The sequence below is a fragment of the Pseudonaja textilis genome, chromosome 10 (genome assembly GCF_049901715.1).
Source record: "Pseudonaja textilis isolate UNSWEBS1 chromosome 10, rPseTex1.2, whole genome shotgun sequence".
Taxonomy (NCBI): domain Eukaryota; kingdom Metazoa; phylum Chordata; class Lepidosauria; order Squamata; family Elapidae; genus Pseudonaja; species Pseudonaja textilis.
Window position 1 is genome coordinate 25,809,558 of NC_141999.1, and position 26,564 is coordinate 25,836,121.

Genomic DNA, 26,564 nt, shown 5'->3' on the forward strand with positions numbered 1-26,564 from the left:
CCGCCCCCTTACGGGCATCCTCGGAGCCAGCTGCTGTGTGCTGGGCTCCCTTCTGATGCGGGCAAAGTGAAAACAGAAATTGGTGTTACTGAAATGAGCACATTTTATTCAAAGCATTTGGTTTATTTGTTTGGGGGCTGTGGGAGAAGCACAGAGTGACTTGGTTTGGCCCTTTGGAAACGGGGCCTTTTCGGCTTCAAGCGGCCAACACTGCCACCCCAGCGCCAGGGATGCCCCCGGGGTTAGAGAGGCAGCTTCCTGATTTGTGGGGGGAAGCAGCTCCTGCGCCATGTGCCCTCGAGGGAGCCGAAAGGTGTCCTGGGTGCTCCCTGAGTGGCTGGCTTCCTTGCAGAGGCTCCATGGCTGTGCCAGAGTGGCACTGAAGGGGTTGCCCAGTTGGGGCCTACGAGGGAAGCGCCCAGCTCAGGGAGCACCCAGGAGGAGCTCGCAGTCCGACATGAACTGCGGAGGTGCTTTTCTACTGACAGCAGTGGGTGCTTGTTGCAGGAACTCGCTGCCCATAAACTGCCCTGCTGGAGGGAACCACAGCCTCCCACCCTCTGGGCAGTTGAAGAGGGTGCCACAGAAGGGAAACAGTGCGGGTCAAGCTTGGCGTGGTACCACCAAGAGCTGGTATCTCATGGGCACACGGCTGACACCACTGGCATCGGGCACAATGCTGACCTCACCCAGGGGCACCGGTGACGTGAGAGTGAAGGCCTGCAGGATGGTGGTGAGGAAGAGGAAAAGCTCCATGCGGGCCAGGCCCTCGCCGAGGCACAGCCGCTTCCCTGCAAAGAGCGGGCAAAAGTGGGTGGCAGAGGCAGCTGAGGGGCCTTGTGCTCCTCACGTGGCCTCTAAGGCTGAGCCACCTTCGGAGAGGAGCGAGTGGCACAAAGAGGGACGGGAGGGAAGGGAAGGGGGGGAGGGGAACACCCGCCCCAGGACACACCTGCGGAGAAAGGCATGAAGGCGTCTGCCGTCTTGAAACGGCCGTGACTGTCCAGGAATCTCCGGGGCTCGAACTGCTCAGGGCTGGCGTGATGCTCAGCATCGTAGTGCACCGTGCTGAGTAGAGGGTAGACGTAGGTCCCCTGGCAGGAACATCCAAGCAGGCAGAGCAGGAGGGAAAGTGGAGACAGAGGTAAGGAGGGAAGCCCAGAATGAGGCGCCCGCATTGCCAGAGGAGAAGCTAGGATTGAGGGGCATTTCAGTGGCGCTGTCCAGGGCAGGGGGCCTGAGAAACTTTGCTTGGGGGCAGCCAAAAGGGATGCCCACCACCCGTCCACGGCAGAACCTCTGTTTCGGCACATCCTCCACCCACAGGACCTTCTGCTGCCCATCCCATTGGACCACATTCGGTTGAACCTCAGGAATCGGCGTCTCCTTTCCCCTCTCCTCGGGTAACAGCTTAGCCAAGGCCAGCTGGCCCCGGAGCATGCAGAACTGGCCTGGGCGGGGCAGCTCTGGCACAAATGCCCCACCCCACAACCGAGGGCAGACCCCGAAGGCCGTAATGGAAGGGAGCGTGCCGGACAAGCACCCTGGCTGCTGCGGCTGAGCTCCAAGTCCTGTCCTGCCCCCGAGCCTCACCTTCGGGATGGCGTATCCCCTGAAGTGGGTGTCTCGAGTGAGGGCATGCGGGAGGCTCATGGGCAGGATGTCGCTGAACCTCTGGATCTCGTGCAGCACCGCCTCCATGTAGGGCATCTGCCGCCTGTCGTCAGCCGAGGGCCAGCGGCCAGCCCCGATCACTCGGTCGATCTCCTTGTGGAGCTTTTCTGGGGAAAGATGGCCGGGGGGGCTCGGGGGTCAGACTTGGGGGGTGCAGGCCTGCAGTGGATTCTTGCAAGGGCCCCTGAAGGCAAAGCAGCGACAGGTCCGCCTGCTCGCCATGAAATGGGCCTGCAGAACAAAGGAGGAGACGCCCTGCTGGCGGGGAAGGGGGGGCGGAGAGCAGCGCTTAGGACCTGCGGGCCGGATGGGCCAAGTCAAAACGGGAACAAGGGCTACTCCCCGGACAAAGGTCTTTAGGGGGCTGTTCCCATGCAGTTCATTCATTTCTAGCCTACATGTTGAACAGACGCCGTGGGGGGTTAACTTCTACAGCTCCCTGAGGGCCACAAGCCAGCCTCAGGAGGCGCAGTCCTGCTGGGCAGGGAAAGGGCCGCTCAGCGCCGGCAGCCAGGGCCCAAATAATGCTGTGGTCTGTCCACCTTCCCAGACCAGAAGCTCCCATGATGCCAAATGGGCAACTGAGAAAAGAAGCCCCCCCTCCCCCGCTGGCCAGCCCACCCCTGAGGAGGCCCCTGGCAGTGCTGGGGGGCTCCCTCCTCCCTGACCTTGGACCTGTGGGTGCTTCATCAGGATGAGGAAGCCGAATCTCAGGGTAGTGCTGATGGTTTCTGTGCCAGCAAAGAAGAGGTTGAACGTGGCCATCACCAAATTCTCCATGCAGAATTCAGAATCCGGGTTGTGCTTCTCCTGTCAAAGGCCACGGGAGGTAAGGGAAAGGCCGCCTTCGTTTCCAGGCGCGGCTAGGTGAAAACCTCCTAGCGGAATAGGCCTGCCAAGACCCAGCAGCTGCGGAGACGAGAGTGGCCAGTGGCCCTTTCTCGGGTTCTGCTTCGTGCCCTTCCTCCTTCGGGCAGGACGTGGCCCTGGGGCCTTTCCTAGGGGGAGCCTCCCAAGGCGATTCATCCCGGGGCCAGTTGTTCCTGGGCTGACTCTCTGGGATGGAAACCGGGGCACCCCGGGGTGGAAAGTTCTCTTTAGGACTGGGCTTGTGCTGCCTGCCTTCCCTCCGAAGCTCTCAGGCAGACCGACGGGCGTTGTTGTGTTGCGTTATCATCTCATTTTGCAAGCTTCCTTTTATGGGGCTCCTACAGGCCAATCCTGTTCTGCCGGGAATACCCTCTGCGTCTCTTCCACAACAAGGCTTGCTAAGGCGCCGTGTGCATCCCTGGGTCTCAGCCTTGGCAAATTCAGCAGGTGTGAACTTCACCTCCTAGGCGTCAGAGAAGGTTCTCAGGCATGCAGGCCCACTGGTCTGGAAGCCGAGTCACATGCGCCGCTAATCCAAGTCGCGGCTTCAGACTTAGCGGAATGTTTTGAACCAACAAGAACGGGAGACTAATGGCCTTGGCTCAACTTCCTCCGCCAGCACATATGAACTTCAACTCTCAGAACCCTCAGAGTTGCAGTCCACACACTTTAATGTTGCCAAGGCTGAGAAACCTGAATCGGAAGCGTCCAGGAGTTCAATCCCCACAGAGCAGAGAACCACGGCCCTTTTACGACTGGTGGACTTCAACTCCCAGAATTCCTGAACCAACATGGCTGGCTTAGGAATTCTGGGAGTTGGTTCCCCATCCCTGCCATGGAGGCTTGTGAACCTCCTTGTGAAAGAGGTCAAGGGATGAGCTCCAGTAGAGCAAAATGGTGTCTCCTGATGGCCAATAGAAGGAGAAGTGCCCCCCCTTCCCCCCCACCATGCAGCTTTCGAAGTAATACGCTTCTAATCAGAGGGGAGACATTTGGGAGCTGCAGGTCCCCATTCCTCTGTGCAGGGAAGGGGAAGCCTGCCTGAGTTGTGACCCTGTGCAATTCACCTTCAGCTGAATAGGAGCGGCAGACTATTTGAAGCTTTCTTCCTTAGTTCTCTAACCCAGACTTCCATAACCTTTCAGGTTTTGGGGACCAGAGGGGTGTGCGTGTGCATACATGTGTGCGTGTGTGTGTGTGTGTAAGAGGGAGTGCAGGCACGCCCACGCAGCTCTATTTGTGCCAGTGGTGGGCACCCGCACCCATCACTCACACAAATGGGGCTTCCCAGCATGCTGGCCCTCTGCGTACTCAAGCGCAGCTGTCTGCACAGGTGTGCTCGCCTGCTGCTTCCACAGCCCAGTAGTGAGCTGCGGCCTGGGGGTTGTGGACCCCTACTCTCAGCCAAGCTCTGAGTTGAAAGGGGACTTGGAAGTCTCTTCCTAAATCTTGAGCCAAACTCTGGGGCTGGAGCTCTGCCTGGACCCCGAAGGCCCTCAGTTGTCTCTGGTGTCCATAAAGAAAGCGGGGAATAACTCCCCCTCCTTCCATGCAAGGGGAGAAAGGCGGGGAGGCCTCTGGGGCCAACAGATGCGCCCCAAAGACCCACAACCAGCTCCTTTGCCTGGCAGCCGAACTTCGGGGAAGCCCCTTCATGCCACCCACATGAGAAGTGAAACTCCTTGAGAAGCAGCACTACCTTCTCCATCTTTGCCAAGAAGCAATCGATGTAATTTTGGGGGGCGCAGGGATCGAGCGAGGCCTGCTGCACCTGGATCCTCTCCTTTATGAAGCCGATGATCTGCTGAGAGCACCTGTGGCCTGCGTGATGCGCTCCAGGGATCTTCTCCATGATCTCCGGAAAGATGTTGTAGAGCTAATACCCCAAGTTGGACAGAGGGTGAGGGGTGAAACAATGATACGGTTAGCTTTTCTTGAACGCAGATTTGGGGTGCACTGGGCTTAACTTGGTACACAAACGAACCAATCGGGCAGATTGCGCAATACACGCCTGTGGTTAACAAAGCAAAACAGACTTTAAAAATGAGGCAAGCTTAGATAGTTGTGTGCAAGCAGCTGCTACTTCTTAATCAAAGGTGGTGAAGGGCCAATGTGAGCGCATCCTTCTGCTAGGCACGTCTCTGAAGACATGGCTCCACTTTGGGAATACGGCTGAAAATTCAGGGGGCGGGGGGAGGAAGGCAGGCAGGTTCCAGTTGGACTAACCCCACCAGCCTCCCAGAAGGGAACATTCTTGTCCAGTTGTCCACCTAAGAGGTCAGATGCAGCCGATTCCAGCCAGCCTGGAAGCAAATTGAGAGTTTGCTCAGCCTCTGTTCTCCCCTCCCCCATCCCAGGTGGGATGGACCTGGAGGAACGACCACCAACATTAGGAAAACTGTGCTGTCCAGACAGTTAATGGGATTTGGGAAAGTTATTTAGGAATTGTGAGCTGTCCCCTTAAGGGACTGCATCATGGTAAATGTAGTTAAGGTATCCTGGGAAATGTAGTCCATGTCACAGGACCAAATCTGTAATCCTGATTGGTCACTATAGTGACCCTTGTTGGGTTGGGGCGGGGGGCTCCCTCACTCTTGCCTGAAACCACCATTCCATACCATGCATCAATTATCATGGGGTTGAGACCTTTTTATCTTTCTACACTACAAGACAGATATGCAAAGGATTGGTCATTAAAGAAGAACCTCATCACAAATGTGAGTTATGAGGATACCTGATGAACCAAAAATAAAAACTTTGTATATACGTTTTGTTTGTCTATCTGCATCTGTACAGAAGACAAACTCTACCACTGTACAGAATGCAGAACAAGAACTTTCGGCCTCTTCCCCCCGAGGGGTGAGAGCCACAGGGAGCTTTTCTCTCCCCCAAGAATAGCAAATTCGGTGATGGACTTTCAGATATTTGGGGGACAAAACGCCAGGCACTCAGCAGAAAAGGGCCCCCTCAGTTCATGGTTTGATTAGGGGAAAGGAGGCCAAAGTGAAGACATTCTCCCGCTGTCCTCACCGCGGCTTCGGTTGAGCTGGCAATGCAGAAACGCTCCGTTATCAGCTTGTTCAGCCGGAGGAATTTTTCATCGCTGTACTCGAACCGATTCCCAAACACAATGGAGCAGATGACATTGGAGACAGCGCGACTGAGAAGGAAGGTGGGGTCAAAGGGCGTCCCTGGAGAAAAGAGAGGGAACCTTGCTGGGCCTCCCCTCCCCTCCTTCCCACCCACCTGCCCAGCATCAATAACATCCAGCCTGAACCTCCGGCCGGCTGTGCAGCAACCCATCAGGATGACAGTAGTAATTGAACGTGGACCCCAGAGTCCAAACTCCTCGCTTCCAGGAGGACAAACAATTGCAGGGAACAGGGTGGCGTGTGGTGGGAGGAGGGTCAGCTCCAGAGCCCAGGAGAGCCCACAGCACTGGAGCAGTGGGCAATTCTGGCCCACGGAAGGGGGGGGGGGCTTGCAGGGCACATCCTGTTGGTGGCATCTGGACAACTCTACAGCGAATGGCAGCTTCAGGCAGGAGGAAAGTGAGAAGGGCTACTAGCCATCATGGCCTCTGGGGTCAGTCAGGATCAGCTTCTGGGGGTTCGCAGGGGTTCGGGAGAGCCCCTAGCTAAGATTGTGTGCAGTTTGGAGAGCCCCCAAGCCCACTCCTGGCTGGCCCTGCCCGCCCCTCCCCTCCCAGGAGCCCCCACGTGGCCCATTTTGGATGCAGGGAAGCGCAGGGCAGAGTGGAGGATTGGGGAGGGTGAAAAACGGGCCTTCCGGAAGTCCAGGAAGGCCAGAAATGGGACCAGAGAGCCTCTGGAGTCCACCCAGCAACCAGGCAGAGAACCCTTTGCTAAAATTTTGGATCGCAAGGCTTGTAGCTGCCCATGGTAGAAAACCAAACCTTCCTCTGCTGGGAGTCCGGCCACCTCCCGAGCCAAAGGCATTGGCAGGGGAAGACTTTCTTGGCCTGCTTTGACCTGCGATTCTTGGACCTCCCCTTGAGGAAGGCTCAGGCCAACCGAGGCAAGGGAGGGGCTGCTGCTCCACACCAATGGCTACCTTCGGCCTTCCGGAGCTCCTCCACCAGGCACTGGGCCTCCTCCTGGATCCGCTCTTCAATGGACCGCTTGCCCATCCCAAAGTTCCTCAAGGTGGTGAGGGAGAAGCGGCGGAGCTGCTGCCAGCGCTGCCCGTTGGCAAACACAATCCCTGCCCAAGAGATCAGGAGGTCAGGGGGGCTCTCTCAGGAACCCCCCCCCCCACCAGCGCCAGGCAAGCCCGCCTTGTAGCCAAAGCATCCCTCACCATGGTGGTTGAAGTCCTTGGAGAAGGCGGGCAGCTGCCCTCGCCCACTGAACTCCTCTGCCTGGTCCACCAAGGCCTCCTTCACGGCTTGGTAGCCACACAAGACCACAACCCGCTGCAGTCCCAGGAAGACGGTGAACACCGGCCCGTACTCCTTGCCCATCTGCCAAGAAAGACCAGGAGTGGTTTGGAGCCCCCACCATCTGTATTGGGAGCCTTTAGCAGTCCGAGGAGACAGGCGGCCTCCCAAGTCCCACCAGCCCAGGAAGCTGACCAGGCTGCTTGGCCCTGCCGGAAAGAGGCCAGCTTTCACACACAGACCCACACAGACCCAGCTGAAGGGGTGCACAACGGTTGCTGAGCAACAACAATTCAGCTTTCCCCCAAAATCAGAATCAAATGCTGAACATTTGGACCTGCAAATAGTCTAATTTGAATTCCAGATTATGCCTAGGGACAGGTTTGTGTTTTGTTTTACAAAAGTATCCATTCTACAGAAATCCTGGGCTCTTGCACGAATAGTTGGGGCTCAAGGCTCTCCTAGGCTACAAGGTGCTTGAGTTGCTTTGGGCTAACAGCAGTGGGCAAGCCCTGCAGCAAAGGAAAGGGAGTGTAAGGTGAGATCCACTCGCAGGCGTCGAGCTTAGAATCCCGCCGAGGAACCATTGTGGATGGACGTTTCCAGCGGGGTGCAAGAAACCTTTGTGACCAAGAAAGACACCCAGCTCTGACTCATTCTCCCTGCCTCTCTCTCCCCTCCGGGCAGGATAGCCAACTCTGCTTGGCACCCAGTGCCACCCCAGGGCCAGGGCTGAGAGAGGGGGCACCGAGCCAGGTTGGAGGGGAGAGGGCCAGAGGAAGTGGGGCCTGGGAAAGAGGCAGAGGTGCTGCCAGACAGGCCTGCTGGGCTCCTCCTGGCCTGCCTCTCTTCCCTCGGGGTTTCTCCCAACCCCTTTCCCAAGAGGCAGAAGGACCAACTTGTTTCTGGGGGGGGGGGAAGGGGGGGGTTGCCATAACCCGCCAGATGAGAGTGATGCTGCCGGTGAGAAATGCTGGCCCAAGAAAAGAGCTGCTAACGGCTGGGCCCACCTCGCAGGAGCAGGGGGGAAGGACTTCTTTGACACCCCCTCCCACTCCCACTCCCACTCCCACTCCAGGGGTCTCCAATGGCCCCACGTCTCCCTAAGGCTCCTTTGGCTCAGGGAGGCTTGCTGGGCTGCTGCCCCTTCACCCCCAGCCGAAAAAGCAGCCCAGCAGAGCCCAGTTCCTGCCCGCATGCCAGGCGCCACAGGTGGACACTGGGTTGTCTTTGGGGGTGGGAAGGTGGAACCACCTCCTCCTCCTCCTCCTCCTCCTCCTCCTCCTCCTCCTCCTCCTCCCGGGAGCCGTTTCCATCTCTTTTCTGAAGGGATCAAGCAAGAAACAATAGCCAGGCTCTTCATTCAATCTCTTTTTTCTCAAACTGTTGGGAATTCAGAATAAAAACCAGGGAGATTTTCAACAGATTCCTCAGTGCTCAGGATATAGTTGTCCTTCTTTCTTTCGCTGGAATAAGTTGCCAGGATTCCTTCCTCTACAACTTGTCCCCTTATCTCCACCCACCCTCCAAGTCTCTTGGGATGGGGCCAGGAGACCCCGCTTCCAATAGATCCCCCAAATCTGCCAGACTGGAATTTGCTAACATGCATGTTGACAAATAACGTTTCTTAAAGAAAAGAACCTGATTCAAAAGGACGCCACCAAAATATTCTGGAGCGAAACGTAACTCTGTGTGAGAAAACTCTGATGTAGGTCATGGGTTCTCTAGCAGGATCCCCCCGCCCATCCCGTCCCATGTAAGGGGCTTCCGGGTTGAAAGGATCAGCCAGTGACATCACTATTGTCTGGGGGGCTGCTTTCATGTCCCCATCAAAGAGCTAGTGACAGGAGCTCAACCCCCCCCATGCAGCAGCACTCGGTCTCCAACCAGCCCCTCTCCACATGAGCCACGTGCTCCTTCCAGCAGGATAACGACCTCAAAATGTACATCTAAGAAAACCCAAGAATGGGTCCCAAAGGACCTGCGGTGATCTGAATTCACAGAACAGGGACTCCAACCGTGGCAACTTTAAAACTTGTGGACTTCAACTCCCAGCATTCCCCAGCCAGCATGGAGATGCCCTATGGAAAGGGCTGAAGGGACCCACCCAGCCTAAGGTGCCTGGAGCAGTGGGACAGATTGCCTGCTGAGCGTCCTCTTCAGAGCGGCTGAGGGGAAGTGCTTGAGTGCCCCGTAAAGGCTTGCTGTGAAAGGTTATGTCCCTGGCATTCTAGTTCCTTTCCGGCTTTAGGACATATGGCAATATTTTAAGCCATTCATCCACAACTCTGGGCTGTGGAACAAAGAATGGTGGGTACCATTTACTTGTATCAGTTTCAACATTTTGTAATTCTTTGGGTTAGAATGGAGGGAAATCGATATTTCGGGCCATGCCTGTGTATCGTTGTGGAGTATCCTGACCACAACGCCTCCTCCCACTCTGTGTGACTTCCCTGATCCCTGGGCTTCCTCATCTCCAGGCCAGGAGGACTCCACCCAAGGGCTGGAGCAGCATAAACGAGACAGGGCCATTGTGTTGACTTGTCCTCCTCCCTCTCTCTTGGGAAGAGGGGGTGCCAATCTGGGTATCCCATCTACTTCCACCCGCTGCAAAAATGCCCGAGGTGCACATGACACCTGGTCAAAGGCCAGCCATTCCAAGATTGCCCACCAAGCTCGCTGTGTACCCCGAGAAGCAGCTGCTGGCTTTCAAGGAAGGAAACCCAGCTCACCTCCATCAGGGACTGCACCAGATTCTTCCGGTCCAGCTGGAGAAAGTTCCCCAGGATGGGGAGTGGGGTGGGCCCAGGGGGCAGGGGGCCTTTCAAGCCCTTCTTCCTCCCACTCAACGTGAAGGAGACCCAGAGCAGCAGCAGCAGCAGCAGCAGCAGCAGCATCAAGGGTGAATGAGGGACCAGCTCTATGGTAGACAGCCTGGGCATCTGAAGAGGAACACACCAGCCATAGCGGCAGCCTTTGGCCAGGAAAACGGGGAAGAAGAGGGAAAGAAAAGGTGATACGTACATCCATCCAGCTCTGACTTCCAGCTACGTTCAGTGACTGCAGGTTCAACCATGAAATGCCTGTCCTGCAGATCCCCCTGGGTGGCTTTGTCCAAAGCAACCTGGGAGAGGTCACTGACAGAAGCTTTCCACACCAGTTATCCTTTAACGAGATACACTTCACCCACCTGGATTTGGCGAGTCAACTGGGGGCGTCATGTCATTTAGCCCAATTGCAAGGAGGAGGATTCGCTCACTGAGGGGTCATTTGGTAGAACAAAACTGATTTTTTTTTTATTTAATCTTGGCAAATTCTGCTATGAGCAAAAGGTTAGAAAGATTCCTTAAGACGAATATGGTGGTTTTATTTTTTAAAAAGGAAACTACAACCTGAAGGCTGAATTCATGCAGCAGGGTAAACCCTAAACTATTATTAACAAAACAAAACTTCTACGATTACATTGCTTCCGAAGTCCAAAGAAATAAACCACATTGTTCCATAAGGTAGTGGCCCACAGTGGACTAAGTCAACTGCTAGATATCCACCACCCATGATCCACAATCACTGGCTTGTCCCCCCCTTGGAGAAAGGCCAGCAGCTCCATTGCGCAGAAGGAACAGCCGCTTCAGGCAGAGCGCAACCAGCCTTCTCTGGGTTCTTGCGGTACAGAAGAAATTCCTTTTCGGCCCAGTTGCTTGGAATTGAGCAGCAAGAAAGGAGAATATTTGTAGCTCAGGCGTGAAAGGCTGAACACTCTGGATGTTACCAAGTTTGGGTCATAAAATGCCTGCAAGAAAATAACCCCACTCAGAGAGCACCAGGGAATTGACCAGAGCAGGAAAAGGGGGGCGGATTCCAACGAAGGCTGATGCAGCCTCCTCTTCCTCATTCCTTATATTCTTTTACACACACACACACACATGTCGATGGAGATTCTCAATCCACCAGGTCATGGCTGTCACTGGGCTTTCTTAGGTTTTTCCTTGAAAACATTTTCCTTCTCACCCACGAAGCTTCTTCAGTTGTTTGGTCAGGACTGAAAACCAAGGAAGTCCAGGGGCCTTTCGGAAAAGCACCTTTGGGGCAGCAGGTGCCCCCTTCCCCTCATCCTGCTCAGTCCCTGATGAAGAGAATCGAGCTTGGCTTGGTCAGCCTGTTTCTCTGGGCCTCTGGCAGGAGTTGAGAGTCTTGTAAGGTAGCCGGCTGGGGCTGGGCTGGGCTGCCAAGGCCACCAGTTAAGCGGAGTGGCTAGTTGGGGACTCAAGCCATCTGGTCTTCGTAGCCCGCTTTCAGAGCAGAGTTATGGATGGGCAGACCGGCCATGATCCAGGAGAAAGGGCCTTTCCACCCAGTCTTTGTTGGAGAGAAAAGCCTGCCAGGGAAAGGCTCCGAGGGAGCAAGAAGGGGAGAGCGGGGGGGGGGGGCTTTGCACCCAGCACCGGGTGCAACAGGAGCGTGGACACACATTCAGTGGCTGTCCTGGACGTGGCTGGGTTAATCTTTGGCCAATGGAGAAGCCCCAGCCAGATCTGTCTGGAACTGCAAAGCAGTATGCAAACATGGCTTGAGAAATCTGGCTCACAAAGGCCGCTCCGTTTCAGCCTTGGAGCTCTGTGGGGGGGGGTGTTTCTTGGCAAGCTCTTAGGCAGCAGAAAGGGCGGGGGCCGGGCATGGAACGGCCTTGGAGCTGCAGGATACCACAAGCAAGGGAAGGGAAAAGGACACCTTCAAAGGGGGCTTTTAAAAGGACCACCCCGCAAAAGGTTCCTGGATCCTCAGCAGAATTGGCCTCCTTCAGCCCAGCCCCACCCAGCTGACATCAGCCCAGCCTCAGGCTGTGGCCCAACTTCCGGCCGGCCAGGGACTGGCGCAAGAGGTGTCCGGCCATATATATCCTGGCTGGCTGGCTGGCCGGCTGGACTCGCAGCAGCCATGGAGATCTCGGCCATCACTTGGATGGATTTGGGGGGACCCATCAGCCTCCTGCTAGCCATGGCCACCTCGTGCCTCCTCTTCCTCCACTTCGCAGCCAAGAAGAGGTTCGCCGGCCTCCCCCCGGGGCCCCCGCCGCTCCCTTTCATCGGCAACATGCTCCAGGTGGACGTGAAGGAGCTGATCCCCTCCCTCAGGGAAGTGAGTCCGGGCAGGGGGGCTCCCTGGGGGGAGGGAGGGGCAGAAGGGCACCTCTGTTTGTCTGTGTCTCTCTCATTCGTCACCGCTGATCTATATCTATTGATTGATCTGCCCATCAACCTATCTTGGCCAGTCATGTTTGGAGGCCGCCCATCTCCCTCCCAGAGAGACCCCGGGTGCTGGGGGAACAAAATGGAAGAGAAAAGCGAGACAAGACCAAGTGGGGGGGACTGGACCAGCCCTCCTTTCCGTTAACGGAGGCCAATGTGCCCCCCCCCAGAGTCAACGGCATCTCCCCGAACCCAGGGAAGTGACCGTCTTCCCTTCCCAGGCCAGAGCAATGCCTGGCACCAGGCTGACCCGCTCCTGCCGTGGCCTGAAGCAGCAAAGCCCCCCTCAGTTGCACCAGCACCCGGACATGGGGCAGCTCAAGCGTCTCTCCGCGGAAGCGCCTGCTGGGCCCCACCAAGCAGCCCAAGCTGAGCCGGAAGGACGTGCCCCAGGCGGGCAGCCCAGGGGACCGAGAGTGTCTTATGAAGCACCCCTGCCTGCCCTGCCCTGCGCTGCCCTGCCTTCAACGGAGGCTTTGGGACCCCAAATCCCGACTGAGGTGGTGGTTCTTGCTCCCTGCCAAGGGAGCCCCCCATTCCCCGCCCCCGGGAAGGATCCCTGCCCTGACCGGTCCTCCTCTTCTCCCAGCTCAGCAAGACCTACGGCCCCATGTACACCTTCCACCTGGGCTCTCGGCCCTGCGTGGTCCTTTCGGGCTACCAAGTGCTGAAGGAGGCCCTGATTGACAAAGCCGAGGAGTTCAGTGGCCGCGGAGACTTTCCTGCTGTCCAGATGTGGAGCAAAGGAAATGGTGAGACTCTGGAAGGAGAGGAGGGGAAGGAGGACAAGAGGAGGGGGGAGGGGGGAGGGGGAGGGGGGAAAGGAATTGTCTCTGGGTCTCCTGGGCTGCCAGGCCCTGGGCTGGGAAGAGCTTTGTGGCGGGGAGCGGCGGGGCTTTCTGGGAAGGAGAAAAATTATGGCTGGGCCAGGCTGGACCTGGTCTCAGGTCTGTTGTCCCGTCTCTGCCTCCCCTCCCCAGGAATCGTGTACGGGACAGGGGAGCGCTGGAGGCAGCTCCGCAGGTTTGCCATCGGGACCCTGAAGAATTTTGGGATGGGGAAGCGGTCCATGGAGGAGCGGATCAAGGAGGAGGCCCAGTTCCTGGTGGCCGAGTTCCGCAAAACCCAAGGTGCCTGGAGGGGCCTCGCCCCACCCTCCCCTTCTCTTGCTCCTACGTGGAAGACAGGAGAGGCTGCCACCCTCCTGTGGTTGGTTCCTTCAGGGGGCCTGCCTTCCTCTGGGGCTTGGAAAACCCCGCCTGCTGGAGCCCAACTTCAACGGAGGCCAAGATCCCCTCCGGGGGAAAAGGGGCTGAGCTTGCTCAGGATTGCTCAACTAGAGCAGCTGGCTCCGGTCCAGTTCCCTCGCTCTGGAAGGTCTCCAGGCCTTTTCTGCATATAAAGTGCCTCGTTTTCCGAGAATTCCCTTCCTGGAGGAGTCTGGAGGATGTGCAGCCGATTCTCAGGCTGTGGTCCTCCAGGTGTGCCGGGCCTTTCCTTCACCTGATGCCCTCTGGGGATTCTGGAGGCATCTGGCACGGAGCAGGTTGGAAACAGGATTGGCAGAGCTTTCAGTTATGCAAGTTGTTTCCCTGAATTATTCAATTACCATATTTAAGTCAGTTCGTCTGAAGTGTGCCTAAGAAGGTCTCTATGGCATGAGGCGATCCCTGGGGGGGGGGGGGGACTGGAGGAACGTTACCAAATACCCCCAGGCTCACCTCTGCCCCTCTTGGCTCGCAGGCCAGCCCTTTGACCCCACCTTCTTCCTGAGCTGCGCCGGCTCCAACATCATCTGCTCCCTCGTCTTTGGAGAGCGGTTCGAATACACAGATGAGGCCTTCCTGACCTTGCTTGACTTGATCAACAGCAACTGGAAGCTCATGAGCTCCACCTGGGGACAGGTGAGCCTGACCTGGAGGAAGGGACTGGTCCTAAGACCTGGCAACTGGAGGCGGCCAAGTCCAAATTCCACCAAGTACCTAAAGTCTGCCATTATGCCCCCCGCAATGCTCTTCCAGGTTTTCCCTGGTTAATTTTATGTCTTGGGAACTCAGGCCCTTCAGCCCCGCTTAGAGTTGGCTGTCGTGATGTGGGGTGGGCTGGTTCCCACCTGCAGCTGCTGTGGGGCCCAGGGGACCGGGCAGACCCGAATTGGGAAGGAAAGCAGATTTCATTTGTACAGGCGAGCTAGTGGCTAATCATTTAACTGCTCTGTGCCAGCCCAGTGGAAGTTTCCAGACCATCCTCCCACCTGTGCCAGGAATGGAGTGCCAGGGGCTGCCAAGTATAGCTGGGGTGATCCAAGGAGGGCAGAGTCCAGGCCACATCAGTGCCCCCTTGCAGGAAGCCCTCCTCCCAGCTGAAAATCCTTAATGGAGGGAGATGGGGAGAGGTTGTTGAGGTAATTCCCCGTTAGGAGAATGAGCGCATACAGGGAGACGTATTTGAGAGAAGTGTTTGAATAATACACACACAGCACACAGATACACTGTACAGTAAGTGTAGGTTTTTACTTCCAGAAATGGTTTAAGCAAAGTTCAAAACAAGCAGTCCAAAGTCATTCACAGGTTTAACCAGTCAGTTTTTAGTCCAGGGATAATCCAATAACAAAGTCCAGTGTCAAAAACAGTTCAGTATCAGACTTACATCAAATCCAAGAATATCAGTCAATTAAGAAGAACGGCAATACTTTCCAACAGAAGGAAACAGAGACTGACTCACACTCTCTTCTGAGACTAAGACTAAGACTCCAGAAACACCAGAACAGGAACTAAACAACCCAGGTTTCTGGCTCCATCTTATGGCCGTTTGAGAAACCACACCTAATTACAATTTTAGCATTCTCTTAAAGATACAGTTTTAAAATGCCTATCCTGGTTTATATATTTCCAACCCAAATACCTGTTAGGTGACTTATATCCCAATCTGCCCCCTACTCTCAACCCGCCCCCCAAGGAACATGCAATATTGAAGCTGCCACCTGAGCTGGTGCCAGGGAGCAGCTTAGGCAGAGCAAAGGGCAGTGAGGTGGAGGAGCCAGAGCTCTCTTCTGGGGGAAGGCCAAAGGAGGCCAAGGGCCGTGGTGCCAGGGCCAAAAAGGACGGGGCTGGGCACAGGACCTTCAGCTGACCCCTCGCTGCCACCCCCAAGTAGCTGCCCTGGGAGAGAGCCTGGCTCTTGTTTCTGTGGCCAGGGGGCCCCTTCCCCCAAGGGTGATCCCTGAACTGCCTCGTTGCAGTGGGTGGTTGATGGCCAGCGCAGCATGGGAGGGGGCTGGAGAAGCTCCTCGCAGGGGCTTCCTCCATGGCTCGGGGGCCTCTGGCTGGGTGGGCCGGGTGGGCGCAGCCGAGACCTTGCAGAGCAGAGCAGAGCTTCTCCCTTCTCCCTCAGCTGCTCTTCGTCTTCCCAAACATCATGCGATGGGTCCCAGGGCCCCACCAGAGAATCTACGCCAATTACCTGAAGCTGGCCAAGTTTGTGGGCGAGCGGCTGGAGATGAACAGGCAGACCCTGGACCCCAACTCCCCCAGGGATTTTATCGACTGCTTCCTCATCAAGATCCAGCAGGTATCGCCGTGGCCCCTGCCCGGCTCTGCCGAGAGGGGAAGGGGCTTTCTCCCGGACCCGCAGGCCCAGGGCTCCTCGGAGGCGGCCACGGGGGTCTTGCACCCAGGGCTGGGGAGCCCTGCTGGCTCTGCTTGGGCCTCGAGGGCAGCTCCGTTGGGGGACAGCCAGGCTGAGCCTTCGCTTCCCAGGCCCCGCTCGAGAAGGCCCTTTGTGTGGGCAAACGGGGAGGGCTCCGATTTCTGAAACCTGCCAGCAAGATCCCTTGGCCCCAGTTTCTCAACCAGCAAGGAGCATCTTTGCAGCTCCCTTAGAAGGACCAAAACCGGCTGGTTTCTGCCGCCTTGCAGGAAAAGGGCAACCCCACTTCTCACTTCAACAAGGACACGATGGCAAAGACCACCGTCAACCTCTTCTTTGCTGGCACTGAGACGGTCAGCTCCACCCTGCGCTATGGGCTGCTCATCCTCCTGAGGCACCCCGAGGTGGAAGGTAAACTGGGGGAGGGCACAGATGAGGGGGGCCCTGCAGCGTCCAAACACATGGAGGGAGGGGACAGGCGAGGGAGCAGAGGGCAGAAGGACAGGCAGCCCCCTTGGAATCCCTCCTCGGGGGGCTCCTCCCCTTGCCTTGGTGGCTCTCGTGGGGACTCTGGGGTTCTTCCGGCAGAGAAGCTCCACGAAGAGATCGACCGGGTCATTGGGGACAACCGTGCCCCCTGCATGGACGACCGGAGTCAGATGCCCTACACGGACGCCGTCATCCACGAGATGCAGCGCTACGCCAACATCGTCCCTATGGGGGTGCCCCACACGGTCACAAAGGACATCGAATTCCGGGGATACAGCCTCCCCAAGGTTGGCGAAGTAGGGAACCTGGGCTGGGTGGGCTTGGCTTGGGCTGGTTTCCCAAATGAGACCCACACGGGTCTTCCCTCCCAGCCCAAATGGCGAGGATGCCCCGAGCAGAAAGCACTCTGCACATGCCTGCGACGACTGTGCTCCCTGCTCAGTAGGGGAGAGCTGGGCTCACCCAGGCTGTCCCCTTCCCCCCTCAACCCCAGGACCTCAACGTCATCCCCTTGCTCTGCACCTCCCAGTCTGACCCCACGCAGTTCAGGAACCCCAACGTCTTCGACCCGACCCACTTCCTGGATGAGGCCGGGCGGTTCAGGAAGCGGGAGGCCTTCCTGGCTTTCTCAGCAGGTAACGGGGAAAGCGGCCGCCCCGCCAGGGTGGGCAGGAGCCTCGTTGGGAGGCAGGGAGGGGGCCAGGCTGGCAAGGGCCCCGGGGGCCATGCGCTTCCTTCCTGGCACCCTCCCAGGAGCGGCCTGAGCCAATCAGGGGAGCCGCTTCCTGGTGCTCAGCCAGCAGGGCAGGGTCGGCGGGGAGGGCGGGGGGCAGTCCAGGGGCTCTGGAAAGAGCAGAAGCATTTGGGGGGCGGGTGCCAGGCTGCCCCCCCATCTGTCTTTGCTGGCAGAGGCACCAAGGAAGCCTTCTCCCCTCCCCCCACAGGCAAGCGGGTGTGCCTGGGCGAAGGCCTGGCCAACATGGAGCTCTTCCTCTTCCTCACCACCATCCTGCAGAACTTCCGGCTGAAAGCCCTGACGGAGCCCGCAGCCATCGACATCACCCCCGAGTCCACCGGCCTGGGCAGCATTCCCCGGCCTTACCAGCTCTGCCTCCTCCCCCAGTGAAGAGCTGCCCCCCCCCTCGGGGGGGCCCCAGCTGCTGTGGGTTGCTCGCCTCCCAGATTGTCCCCACCCCTCCCTTTGTGGTGCTGCCCCACTTCCCTCTCATCCCAGGGCTGCCGGCCTTCCCAGCCAACCCGTCGCCCGCCTGCCCGCTCCCCAGGGGCTCCTCTGGAGGTGCTTGCCCAGGTGCCAGGGGGTGCCAGGCTCAGCTGTCTCTCAGGCCCTGGGCTACGTCTGGCACCCCAGCGGGCATTGCCTCGTGCTGGAGAAGAGGCCTCAGGGCAGGAGCCTCATGGGCAGATCCGGGACGGAGCTGGGGGCTGCCACGGGGGTCTTGGCAAGGCTGAGGAGGTTCTGCATTAGGGAGCCCCCCCCCTTGATGCCATGTTTTCTAGGGAAGCACCAGGGGTGACGATGCTGAGCAAACAGGCTGGTTACCAACTGGCAGAGGCCGAAGGCACTTCCGGGGGGTGGGGGGCTTTCAGAAAGGGGGGGCTGGGGAGGTGGAGAAGCTCGTCCAGGCACCCCTCGGGAAGACAGGCCAATCTGCACAGCTCAGCCGCCAGATTCCTCAGTGGGCCAAAGTAGAGCGGGTGGCCTCCTCCCCACCGGAAGGGTCTTTATGAGTTTGCTACTCCCGGTTGGGCCAGCCCTGGCTTCCCTCACCTCAAGTCTTGCGGGCTGGGAGTCAGGAGAGGCTGGAGAAAGAGAAGTTTGGGGCAGCCTGTGTGCGAATCCCACCCAGATTCCCAGCCCTGGTTCTGAATGCAGAAGGGGGGGCGGGTCTTGTGTGCGCTTGCTTAGCATTTTATTCAGAATATTTGTACCCCACTTTCCAATCCCCGAACACCCTCAAAACAGTTTACAAACAATTCTCAAAGATAAAAGCTCACCGGAATTGATTAACAGAGCAGAAGAATCTCTAGAAAAGCAGGATTATTCCAGGCCCCTTGACCGCCCTCAGCCCATTTCTGCAAGGCAAGCCCCCCCCCCCAAACCCCAAGTCAAGGACAGGAGCAGGATGGAAGGGTGGGGGGGCTGCCCCACTTTTTGTACAAGGGAAGCATCTTTCGGAGGTGTTGAAAACTGTCGGTGTTTTAACATAAAAGCATGCAATTTAATTTGGGCACAATAGTGGCACTTCTCTTTCTGTCCCTCTGCGGCCTTCTCCCGTTTCAGCCTCACCCAGCGGGCCTGCAAGAGGCCCTGGAGGGTGGTTCTCAAGGGCCGGGCTGGGCGGGTGTGGATTGCGGGCCCCGTAGTGTTTGCTCCGGCTGGGCTTTCCTTTCTGTTTGCCGCTGGGAGGCCCGGCCAAAGCTTTGCGGTCGGATTCAAGTTCAAGGCGCCAAGCGGCTCTTGGGCGCTCGCCGTTCCCCGACGCCGCAGTCCCTGAAGCCCGACGCCGCCTCTCCTCGGACGAAGGGCTGCAGAAGCGGCGGCGGCAGCCCCGGGCAGAGCCGCCCCGGAGGGCGGGCTCGCCAACGGAAGGGCAAGAAGGAAGCGGCGCCCAGGAAAGAAGCCCCCTCCCCGCCGCAAGAGAGAGGGGCGGCCGGCGGCCTCAGCGGGGCAGCGGGCGGCAGGTGTAGGGCCGAGGCACGTTCCCGATGCCGCTGGCGAGGGGCGAGAGGTCGAGCCGGTCGCGGGGGCAGCCGGGCTGGAAGGAGAAGCGCTGCAGGAGGACGGTCAGGAAGAGGAAGAGCTCCATGCGCGCCAAGGCCTCGCCCAGGCACAGCCGTTTCCCTGCGGGGCAGAGGGGCGGCTGAGCGGGGCCCAGGAGCGCGGCCCAGGCCCAGGCGGGCGCCCGCCTCCGCCTCCCCCCACTCCCCGCCGCCGCCGCCGCCACTCACCCGCCGAGAAGGGCATGAAGGCGTTGGAGCGGCGGAAGGCGCCCTCCTCGTCCAGGAAGTGCCCGGGGTCGAACCTGCCGGGCTCCTTGAACTGGGTGGGGTCTTGGTGCACGGAGTGGAAGAAAGGCCAGACGTTGGTGCCCTGGAGGGAAGAAGGCAGGGCGGGCAGGCGCTGAGCGGCGGCGCTGCCTCCTCCGCTCTCCTCGCCCTCGGCAACCGGGGAGCAGAGGGCAGGGGGCCCCCTTGGCTCGTGGCCTCCCGCATCTGATGCTCGGAGACTGCTTGCACAGGTGCCTTCCATGTTCTCGGCAAGGTTTTCAAATTGGTTTGTCCCTCCCTCCCTTTCTCCCTTCCTAGGGCCATGGAGAAAGTGAATCGTTCAGGGTCACCCAGCTGGCTCCAAGCCCAAGGCAGAATTAGAACTCGGCTCTCCCTGTTTCTAGCCAGTGTCTTAACTGCTACATTGAGCTGACTCTGCAGACTTTTTTTTGTTGACTCAACAAATTAATATGGCCACCCATTTACCAAATGGAACTCTGGGTGGTGAACAAGAATGTTGAAAATAACCAAAAAACCCGAAATGATTAGCTAATAAAAATAATTTAAAACAGTCCCACAAAGAAACCCAGTAACAGCATGCAGGCGCCAATAAAATTTGCATCCATCAAACAGCCGCCTCTGTTGGTACCATCCGTGTCAAAGAGACAGATGTGAAACCAGAAAGCTGCCCTGATGCCACCCAATTCACCGCCCTCCTGTGCCCTGCAGAGAGGATCACTCAACCCACGCAGACACCCCGCAGGAGATAGCAGCTGGCATCCCTGCCAAGGGGAGAACTGCAGCCAGGAGGAGCTAAAGGATGAGACTTTAGCCGGGATAAAGCCCACGGACAGACCCCAGACCCCACGGCCCGCTCCGGCCTGCTGCCCTCGGGTACCTCCGGAAAGAAGAAGCCCCGGAAATGGGTGTCCTTGGTCAGGGCGTGGGGGATGCCCATGGGGATGATGTCTGCAAACCTCTGGACCTCGTGGATCACGGCATCCGTGTAGGGCATCCTCGCCCGGTCAGCAATGGAGGGGAGGCGCTCGGGGCCAATGACCTTTGCAATCTCCTCCTGCACCTTGGCTGGAGACGGGAGGGGGGTGAGTTCCCCGCCCGACTGCTCTGGGGGCCCTGGTCCCTCCACCCGCACAGTGCCCAGCGGGGTCCCCCCACTGGCCTCTCTCCTTGATGCCCCATTTTCCTAAATGGTGCCCGCTGGGCAAAGCCGGAGAGGGGCCACCTTTGCCAGCCTCAGGCACTTGGATGGCACGACTGGCAACCGCCTCTCTGGCCTTCCGGGGGGGAGGGGCTCCTCTCAGCCTCACCAGCCACTTCGGGGAACTTCATGAGGATGAGGATGGCGTAGCGGAGGGTGGTGCTGATGGTCTCGGTGCCCGCAAAGAAGAGGTTGTGGGTAGTCATGATCAAAGTGTCGGTGTGGAAGAAGCTGCAGGGGTCTTCCTTCTCCTGCAGGAACAGGGGTCCCCGGGGCGGGGGTGAGCCTGTGGGCTGCCGCCTCCCCTGCCAGGCCAGGCCATCCTTTTCAGGGTGGGAGGGGCTCCACCCAGGAGGGCTGCAGAAGGTGCAAGCAGGGGCTGCCTTGTGGGGGGATTTTCCCTGCAGCTCTGAGCGCCGATCCCCTGGATGGGAGGTTGCACCTGGGCTGCCAGTGAGCCACATCTGGCCGCTAAGTCCCCACCCGCTATGGCTCTTCCCTGCCCTGCTGGTGGGGGAGGGGGGGGGAGGTAAGCCTCCTCTTTAGCCCCCTCCCTTTCAGAGGCAGCCGGGAGCCCGTTGCTGTCTCTCCCCTTCCTCAAATTGCACCCTTGCAGGGACCACCGCTCTGCATTTGACAGGCAGCAACCTTGCCCTCCCTCTGCCACGGAAGCCCTGCAGGGGACTACAAAGCCCATTCTCACCTGCTGCATCTTCAGGAGGAAGCAGTCTATAAAGTCGCGTGGGCAGCTGGGGTCCAGGCTGGCCTGGTGGGCCTTGACCATCTCCCTCACCAGGACCCGCAGCTTCTCAAAGTTGGCAAATATCCGGTTGTGGGGTCCAGGCAGGTAATACATGATGTGAGGGAAAATGTTGTACATCTAGAAAGAACCATCCGGGATGGGAAATGGAGACCACCAAAGGGGGGGGCGGGGGGGGAGGTGAGTGGGAAGTGGGAGGCAATTGGGCCAGTCCCTCTGTTGGGGCAAAGGGCACCAGGACCCCCTCCCACCACACGATCCCAATTCCCCTCGGAGTTAGCGCTTCAGGGGGCTCAGCCAAAAATGAGGGGGCCTCTCCCTTCTTCAGCCCGGGGTCATGGAGAGGAGAAAGCGAGGGGGGCACAGGGGTCTCCCCTCCTCTTGCATGTGCTTTGAGACAGGCCAGCAAGGCCCAGATCCAGACGGAGACCTGAACCAAAGGTTGCCTTGGCCTCACTTTCGTGGCATCGTCCCAAAGGGGCTTTTTCAACAGGCAGCTGGGGCTTGCTTTCTCCTGAAGTTGTTTCGCTTCTCATCCAAGAAGCTTCTTCAGTTCTGTCGGGGGCCCATTTGTGCCCTCAGGGTCCCTGAATCAGAGGGAACCTGGGAGCGGAACCTTTTTGGCACTGCTGAAAGGACGGTGCGGTAAACAGGAGGGGGCCAGTGTCTTGTCCCTCCCCTTCGGTTGAGGGAGGGCTGTTCTTAGTCTTAATGGAGATGGCCTCTTTGACTCCGCTTTCAAGCCAAAGCACCTTTGGGCTGATGCCATGAAAGGGACGCCGGAGGCTGAGGAGAGATCAGGGCCCTGATATCTGCTTGGACTTGGACGATGAAAGGCGGTAGTAGAAGCCGCCGGGGCCACCAAGCTCCACGGGGGCCCTGATGGGACAGAGGGGCAGTGGAGGGGCTGCTGCTTCCTGGCCCGCCCCCAAACAGGCGCTCACCTGGGCACAAGGAGAGCTGAAGAGGCGGAAGTTGTCGTTGATCAGCCCAATGAAGGTCAGGAAATGCTGGTCCTCGTAGTCAAACCGATCTCCAAAGACGATGGAGCAGATGATGTTGGAGACCGAGCAGCCCAGCAGGAACGTGGGGTCAAAGGGCTCTGGAGCACCAAAAGCGAAAGGCCTGAGGGGCAGGCTAGCCAGCGAGCCCCCCCCCCCGCCCCCCCAGTGCTGGTTCTTCTTCTACACGGGGGGAAGTAGGCAGCGGAGCACCCCAAGGCCCTGTCTTAGGCCCAGGACTCCTCAACATCTTCCTCAACGATTTAGACGAGGGGGTAGAAGGGGAAGGTCACATTTACTGATGGCACTAACTGCCAGGAGCAGCCCACGCCACAGAAGGGGGGCTCAAGAGAAGATCCAGAAGATTCTTGGTCACTTAAACGTGAGTCAGCCGTGGGGGGCAGCTGCCTGCGCTATCCTGGGCTGCAGAGGAACAGAACTGAGATCACACCACTCTATGATGCCTCGGTGAAAAGGCCACACTTGCAATATTTTGGTTGCCACGATACAAAAAAGACGTTGAGGCTCTGGAAAAAGTGCAGAAAGAGCAACCAAGAGGATGAGGGGGCTGCAGACGGAATCATACGAAGAGCGGCTGCGGGAACTGGGCCGGGGAGACAGGAGAGCAGGCTTCCAAGACTTGAGGGGCTGCCATAAAGGAGGGGGGGGGCGTCAACCTGCCCTCCAAAGCGCCTGAAAGCAGGACAAGCAACAGGTGGAACTACTGAAGGAGAGAAGCAACCTGACGGGGAGGACAACCAGCCAGTGGAGTGGCTTCCCCCCAGAAGGGCCGGAGGCTCCAGCACTGGAGGTGTTGAAATAGAGACTGGAGACAATAGTTTCTCTGAAATGGTCAGATTGGGATGGGGTCAGACTAGGAGGCTCCGTTATTCTGTTCAAGGGGAAACTCTGTTTCTGGTCCTGCTCTTCCACTTTGCTCTTCTCCTCCTCCTCCTCATTATCATAATCCTCACCTGTGCTCTTTTACCCCCCCCCTCCTGCTCCTCCTTCCTGGGGCCAGGCGGAGCCTTCCCAGCAGGGGGCTAGATCCCTCCTTACCGATCAGCCTTCTTAAAGCCTGCAAATACCCGTCCTAAGCAGCTGCTGGAGCGAAGTCCCCCCGGAAGTGAAGGCGCAACTCAGCTGGTCGAAGTGCCCCCCGCCCCCTCGGCAGCCCCACGCACCTGTCCTCTTGGCCAGCTCCTTCACCAGGCACTGGGCCTCCTCCTGGATCCGCTCCTCAATGCTGCGCTTGCCCATGCCGAAGTCCCGCAAGGTCTGGATGGCAAAGCGCCTCAGGACCTTCCACTTCTCCCCGTTGGAGAAGGCGACGCCTGGAGGGGGGGTGGGGGGGGCAGAGGAATCAAAGCCCCAGCAGCAGCAACGGAGCAGCCGGAGGGTCAGCAGGTGGACAGCTGGAGAGCACCCCATGTCCACAAGCAAGAAAGGGCCGGCTGCCCCTCCCTGGACTGGGATGGACACCCCCCCAACACACACACCCCCGACACACACACACACACACACTTGGTCCTGGAGAAAGGCTGGCCTGGCAACGGTCTGCTTGGAGCCTGCCGACTGGCCTCCTCCCCGCCCATCCTAGGGCAGCCCGAGGAAAACCCCGAGGAAAGCTCTGCATCCACCCGGGCTCACCGTTCCCCTGAGTGAATCGGAACAAGACCGGCATGTCTCCGCGGCCACTGAACTCCTCGCCTCGGTCCACCAGGGCCTCCTTCACCACCTGGTACCCACAGAGCACCACCACCGGCCGGGACCCCAAGTGGATGGTGAAGAGCGAGCCGTACTGCCTGCTGAGCTGGGGCACCCAAGGAGAGGAGGTCTTGGAGCGGGCAGTGCGATGCCCCACCCCCAGGAGTTGCCTTGGCCCCCGCCGCCTTCCAGGACCCAGAAGGCTGAGCTTACCTGCAGCAGAGACTTGATCATGTTCTTGGTATCCAGGTGAGGCAGGTTGCCGATGAAGGGCAAGGGCCGCGGTCCGGGAGGCAGGCGTGCCTTGGTGCCCCATCGTCCTCCTCCTCCTCGGAGCAGCAGGAGGCAGGCAAGGCAGAGAGCCAGGAGGAGAAGGGTGGCTGCGCTGGCTTCCATGGCTGAAACCCTGGCTGGCCTGGCCAGGAGGCGGCTTGGACCGAGCCAGCGGGCACAGGTGCCTGCCTCCCGTGCCTGCTTTTATACCCTGGGTACAGGTACCAAGAGGAAGGCGTCTCCCCTCTTGGGAGAACCTGATCCCTCAGGGCGGCTCCGAAGGCAGGCTGGGCGTTGGAGTTGAGGTGGCTTTCAGTCTCTAATCGCCGCATCACCTGCTTGCGTAACACTTTCTCCCTGGGACAAGAGCGGCTGCCAGGCCACCCCTCACCTTGGGCCTCAGGGCAGAGCATGCCCTGCACCCCACGGGGTCCTTGGGAGAACCGCCGGGCAGAGGGGCCCTTCCCGCCTGCCGGCCACTGGGGACCCCCAAGCCAGTGGACTGGCCTGGGACAGCTGGGGAGGATGGGTGCCCATCCCTGCAGGTGGTCCGGAGGCTGCTGGCAAAGCCTCCTGTCTCTCGTCTGTGTCAGGCATGCCATGTAGGCTGAGCTGCCTGCGGTGCTCAGCAATGCCACCCGAGGCTTCTGCAGAAGAGCCTGAGATGCCAGGACCCTGCAGGGCCGCTGCAGAAGGAAAGTGGGCAGGGGGTGGTCAGGAAGGTGAAAAGGATGAGTAGCCCCCGCCCCACCCCCTGCCCCGCTTGGAGCCCTTCCCCGCTCCAGGGGCCTCCCCCGCGGGAGCAGTTTCAGCCAAGCGGCCCATCAGAGCCCCTGTCGCAGAGCCTCTCTTTGCACCCCAGCAGGAGATGCCCAGCCGAGAGCAGAGCCCCCCCTGCTGTCTACGCTGGCAATGGAGAGCGCTCCCCACATGCCCAGCAACCCCTTTGGCTGCGCCGGTGTCCTGTTTTCTAACGTCGAGAGATCCAGGGCCGCAGCCGGCGCCTCCCAAGATGGGATGGGAGAGGCTCTGGTGGAGGGGATTATCGGGCTGATACAAAAACAGCAGGATAAGGTTACAAGATCAGGTTTCCACCAACCTTGGCATCTCTGCCAACCCCACCCATGGCCTCCTTTGCCCAGCGCCAGGGAAGCGAAGGGAGGGCTCAAAGGCCAAGCAGGCTCTTGGAACACAGCAGGACGAGAAATCTGGCAAGAGCGGGAAGGCCCAGCGGCTGCCCCGGGCCTCGCCCACCCTGGGCTGCCCGGTCCCTGACCCGCCACCCGCCAAGGCACTTAGTGGCTCCTGCTGCAGGCACCGGGCAGAGGGAAAAGCAACTCCCTCCTCCAGGGCTTGGATTGGGGGGTGGGGGTTGGAGGTCTTCTCTATACACTCCATGGGGGGCGGGGCGGGTTGTCCAAAAGCTATTGCAAATCTTGAGGAAACAGCCATGTCTGATTGCTGACATTCGCAGCCAAGGGCACAGGGGCCACTTCTGGCTGAGAGGGAGCCCCCCCCGGGCTTCCTTCTCCCTTTGTTGTGTCCCCCCCACCCCAAGAACAAGAGATCAGGCCCACATCCCTCATCTTGTGGCCAATCTTCCCACAATAACGGGGGGGGGGGCGGGGGGTCGCCTTCTTAGCAAAGGATGTTTTGGGCTGCAGAGGTGGATGCCCAGAAACCTGGGAGCTGCCCGGTTCCTTGTCCAGGCAGGGATCTCTCTGCATTCCCCGGCCTGCAGCCCTCCCCTCTGCTGGGTGACCTGCCACCAGAGCAGCTGCCCTCCCTGCACCAGAGCCAGGGATTAAAAAGCCAGCCTGGCTGCTGCTCTTTGTCCTGAGGGCTCCAGCTGCCCGGAAGAGCCGCTGCTGCGTTTGCTAGGAGAGGCTTCCCTAGAGAAAGGCCCACCCCACCCCCTTTGGCCTGTTCGGGCACTTCCTGCCTCTTGGGGGTCTCAGTGATGCCTTTTCCATCCTTGGCTGGCAACGTAGAGGGGTGTGGATTTCGACTCCCAACATTCCCCGGCCCAACCCAGCCCCCCCCCCCAAGCAGGAGGCCCCGAGGACACTCTGGGGGCCTGGCCCAGCCCCCCCGCCTCCCCCGCTTCTGGCTGTGTGAGGGGGGAGAGGTTGGGGGGAGGCGCAGACCCAAAATGGTCGCTGACACCCCCCACCCCCAAAGTCCCACACCTGCTTTTCAGGCACATTGCGAGTTTCCACCTCACCTGGTGTCCCTGGAGGATGCAGAGCTGGGGGGGAGAGGAGGCAGT

The 26,564-nt window shown here is 59.0% G+C and overlaps 3 protein-coding genes across 4 annotated transcripts; 1 reads left to right on the forward strand and 2 right to left on the reverse strand.

Annotated features, from left to right (window-relative positions):
* Positions 1–55: 55 nt before the first annotated feature.
* LOC113450316 (cytochrome P450 2G1-like) lies at positions 56–10,302 on the reverse strand. Its single transcript, XM_026721490.2, has 10 exons — positions 9,968–10,302; positions 9,676–9,885; positions 6,865–7,027; positions 6,619–6,768; positions 5,575–5,735; positions 4,244–4,420; positions 2,343–2,484; positions 1,594–1,781; positions 953–1,094; positions 56–791 (listed from the first exon to the last, which is right to left on the reverse strand). The coding sequence occupies exons 1-10, from the start codon at positions 9,971–9,973 to the stop codon at positions 604–606; spliced, it is 1,527 nt and encodes a 508-aa protein (XP_026577275.2). The 5' UTR covers positions 9,974–10,302; the 3' UTR covers positions 56–603.
* LOC113450317 (cytochrome P450 2F3-like) lies at positions 10,302–18,575 on the forward strand. Its single transcript, XM_026721491.2, has 9 exons — positions 10,302–12,079; positions 12,779–12,941; positions 13,170–13,319; positions 13,933–14,093; positions 15,583–15,759; positions 16,107–16,248; positions 16,426–16,613; positions 16,820–16,961; positions 17,271–18,575. Exons 1-9 carry the CDS (start codon positions 11,249–11,251, stop codon positions 17,450–17,452), a joined length of 2,136 nt encoding a protein of 711 aa, XP_026577276.2. The 5' UTR covers positions 10,302–11,248; the 3' UTR covers positions 17,453–18,575.
* Positions 14,679–26,516, reverse strand: LOC113450320 (cytochrome P450 2F3-like). Of its 2 annotated transcripts, none has more exons than XM_087939356.1 (9): positions 24,236–26,516; positions 23,966–24,128; positions 23,500–23,649; positions 22,259–22,416; positions 21,258–21,434; positions 20,664–20,805; positions 20,234–20,421; positions 19,297–19,438; positions 14,679–19,103 (listed from the first exon to the last, which is right to left on the reverse strand). In XM_087939356.1, exons 1-9 carry the CDS (start codon positions 24,416–24,418, stop codon positions 18,787–18,789), a joined length of 1,620 nt encoding a protein of 539 aa, XP_087795482.1. In that variant the 5' UTR covers positions 24,419–26,516; the 3' UTR covers positions 14,679–18,786. The 2 variants fall into 2 exon arrangements, with proteins under 2 accessions (XP_087795482.1, XP_026577280.1); XM_026721495.2 differs by having other exon boundaries at positions 14,679–19,189; positions 24,236–26,512.
* Positions 26,517–26,564: the final 48 nt, after the last annotated feature.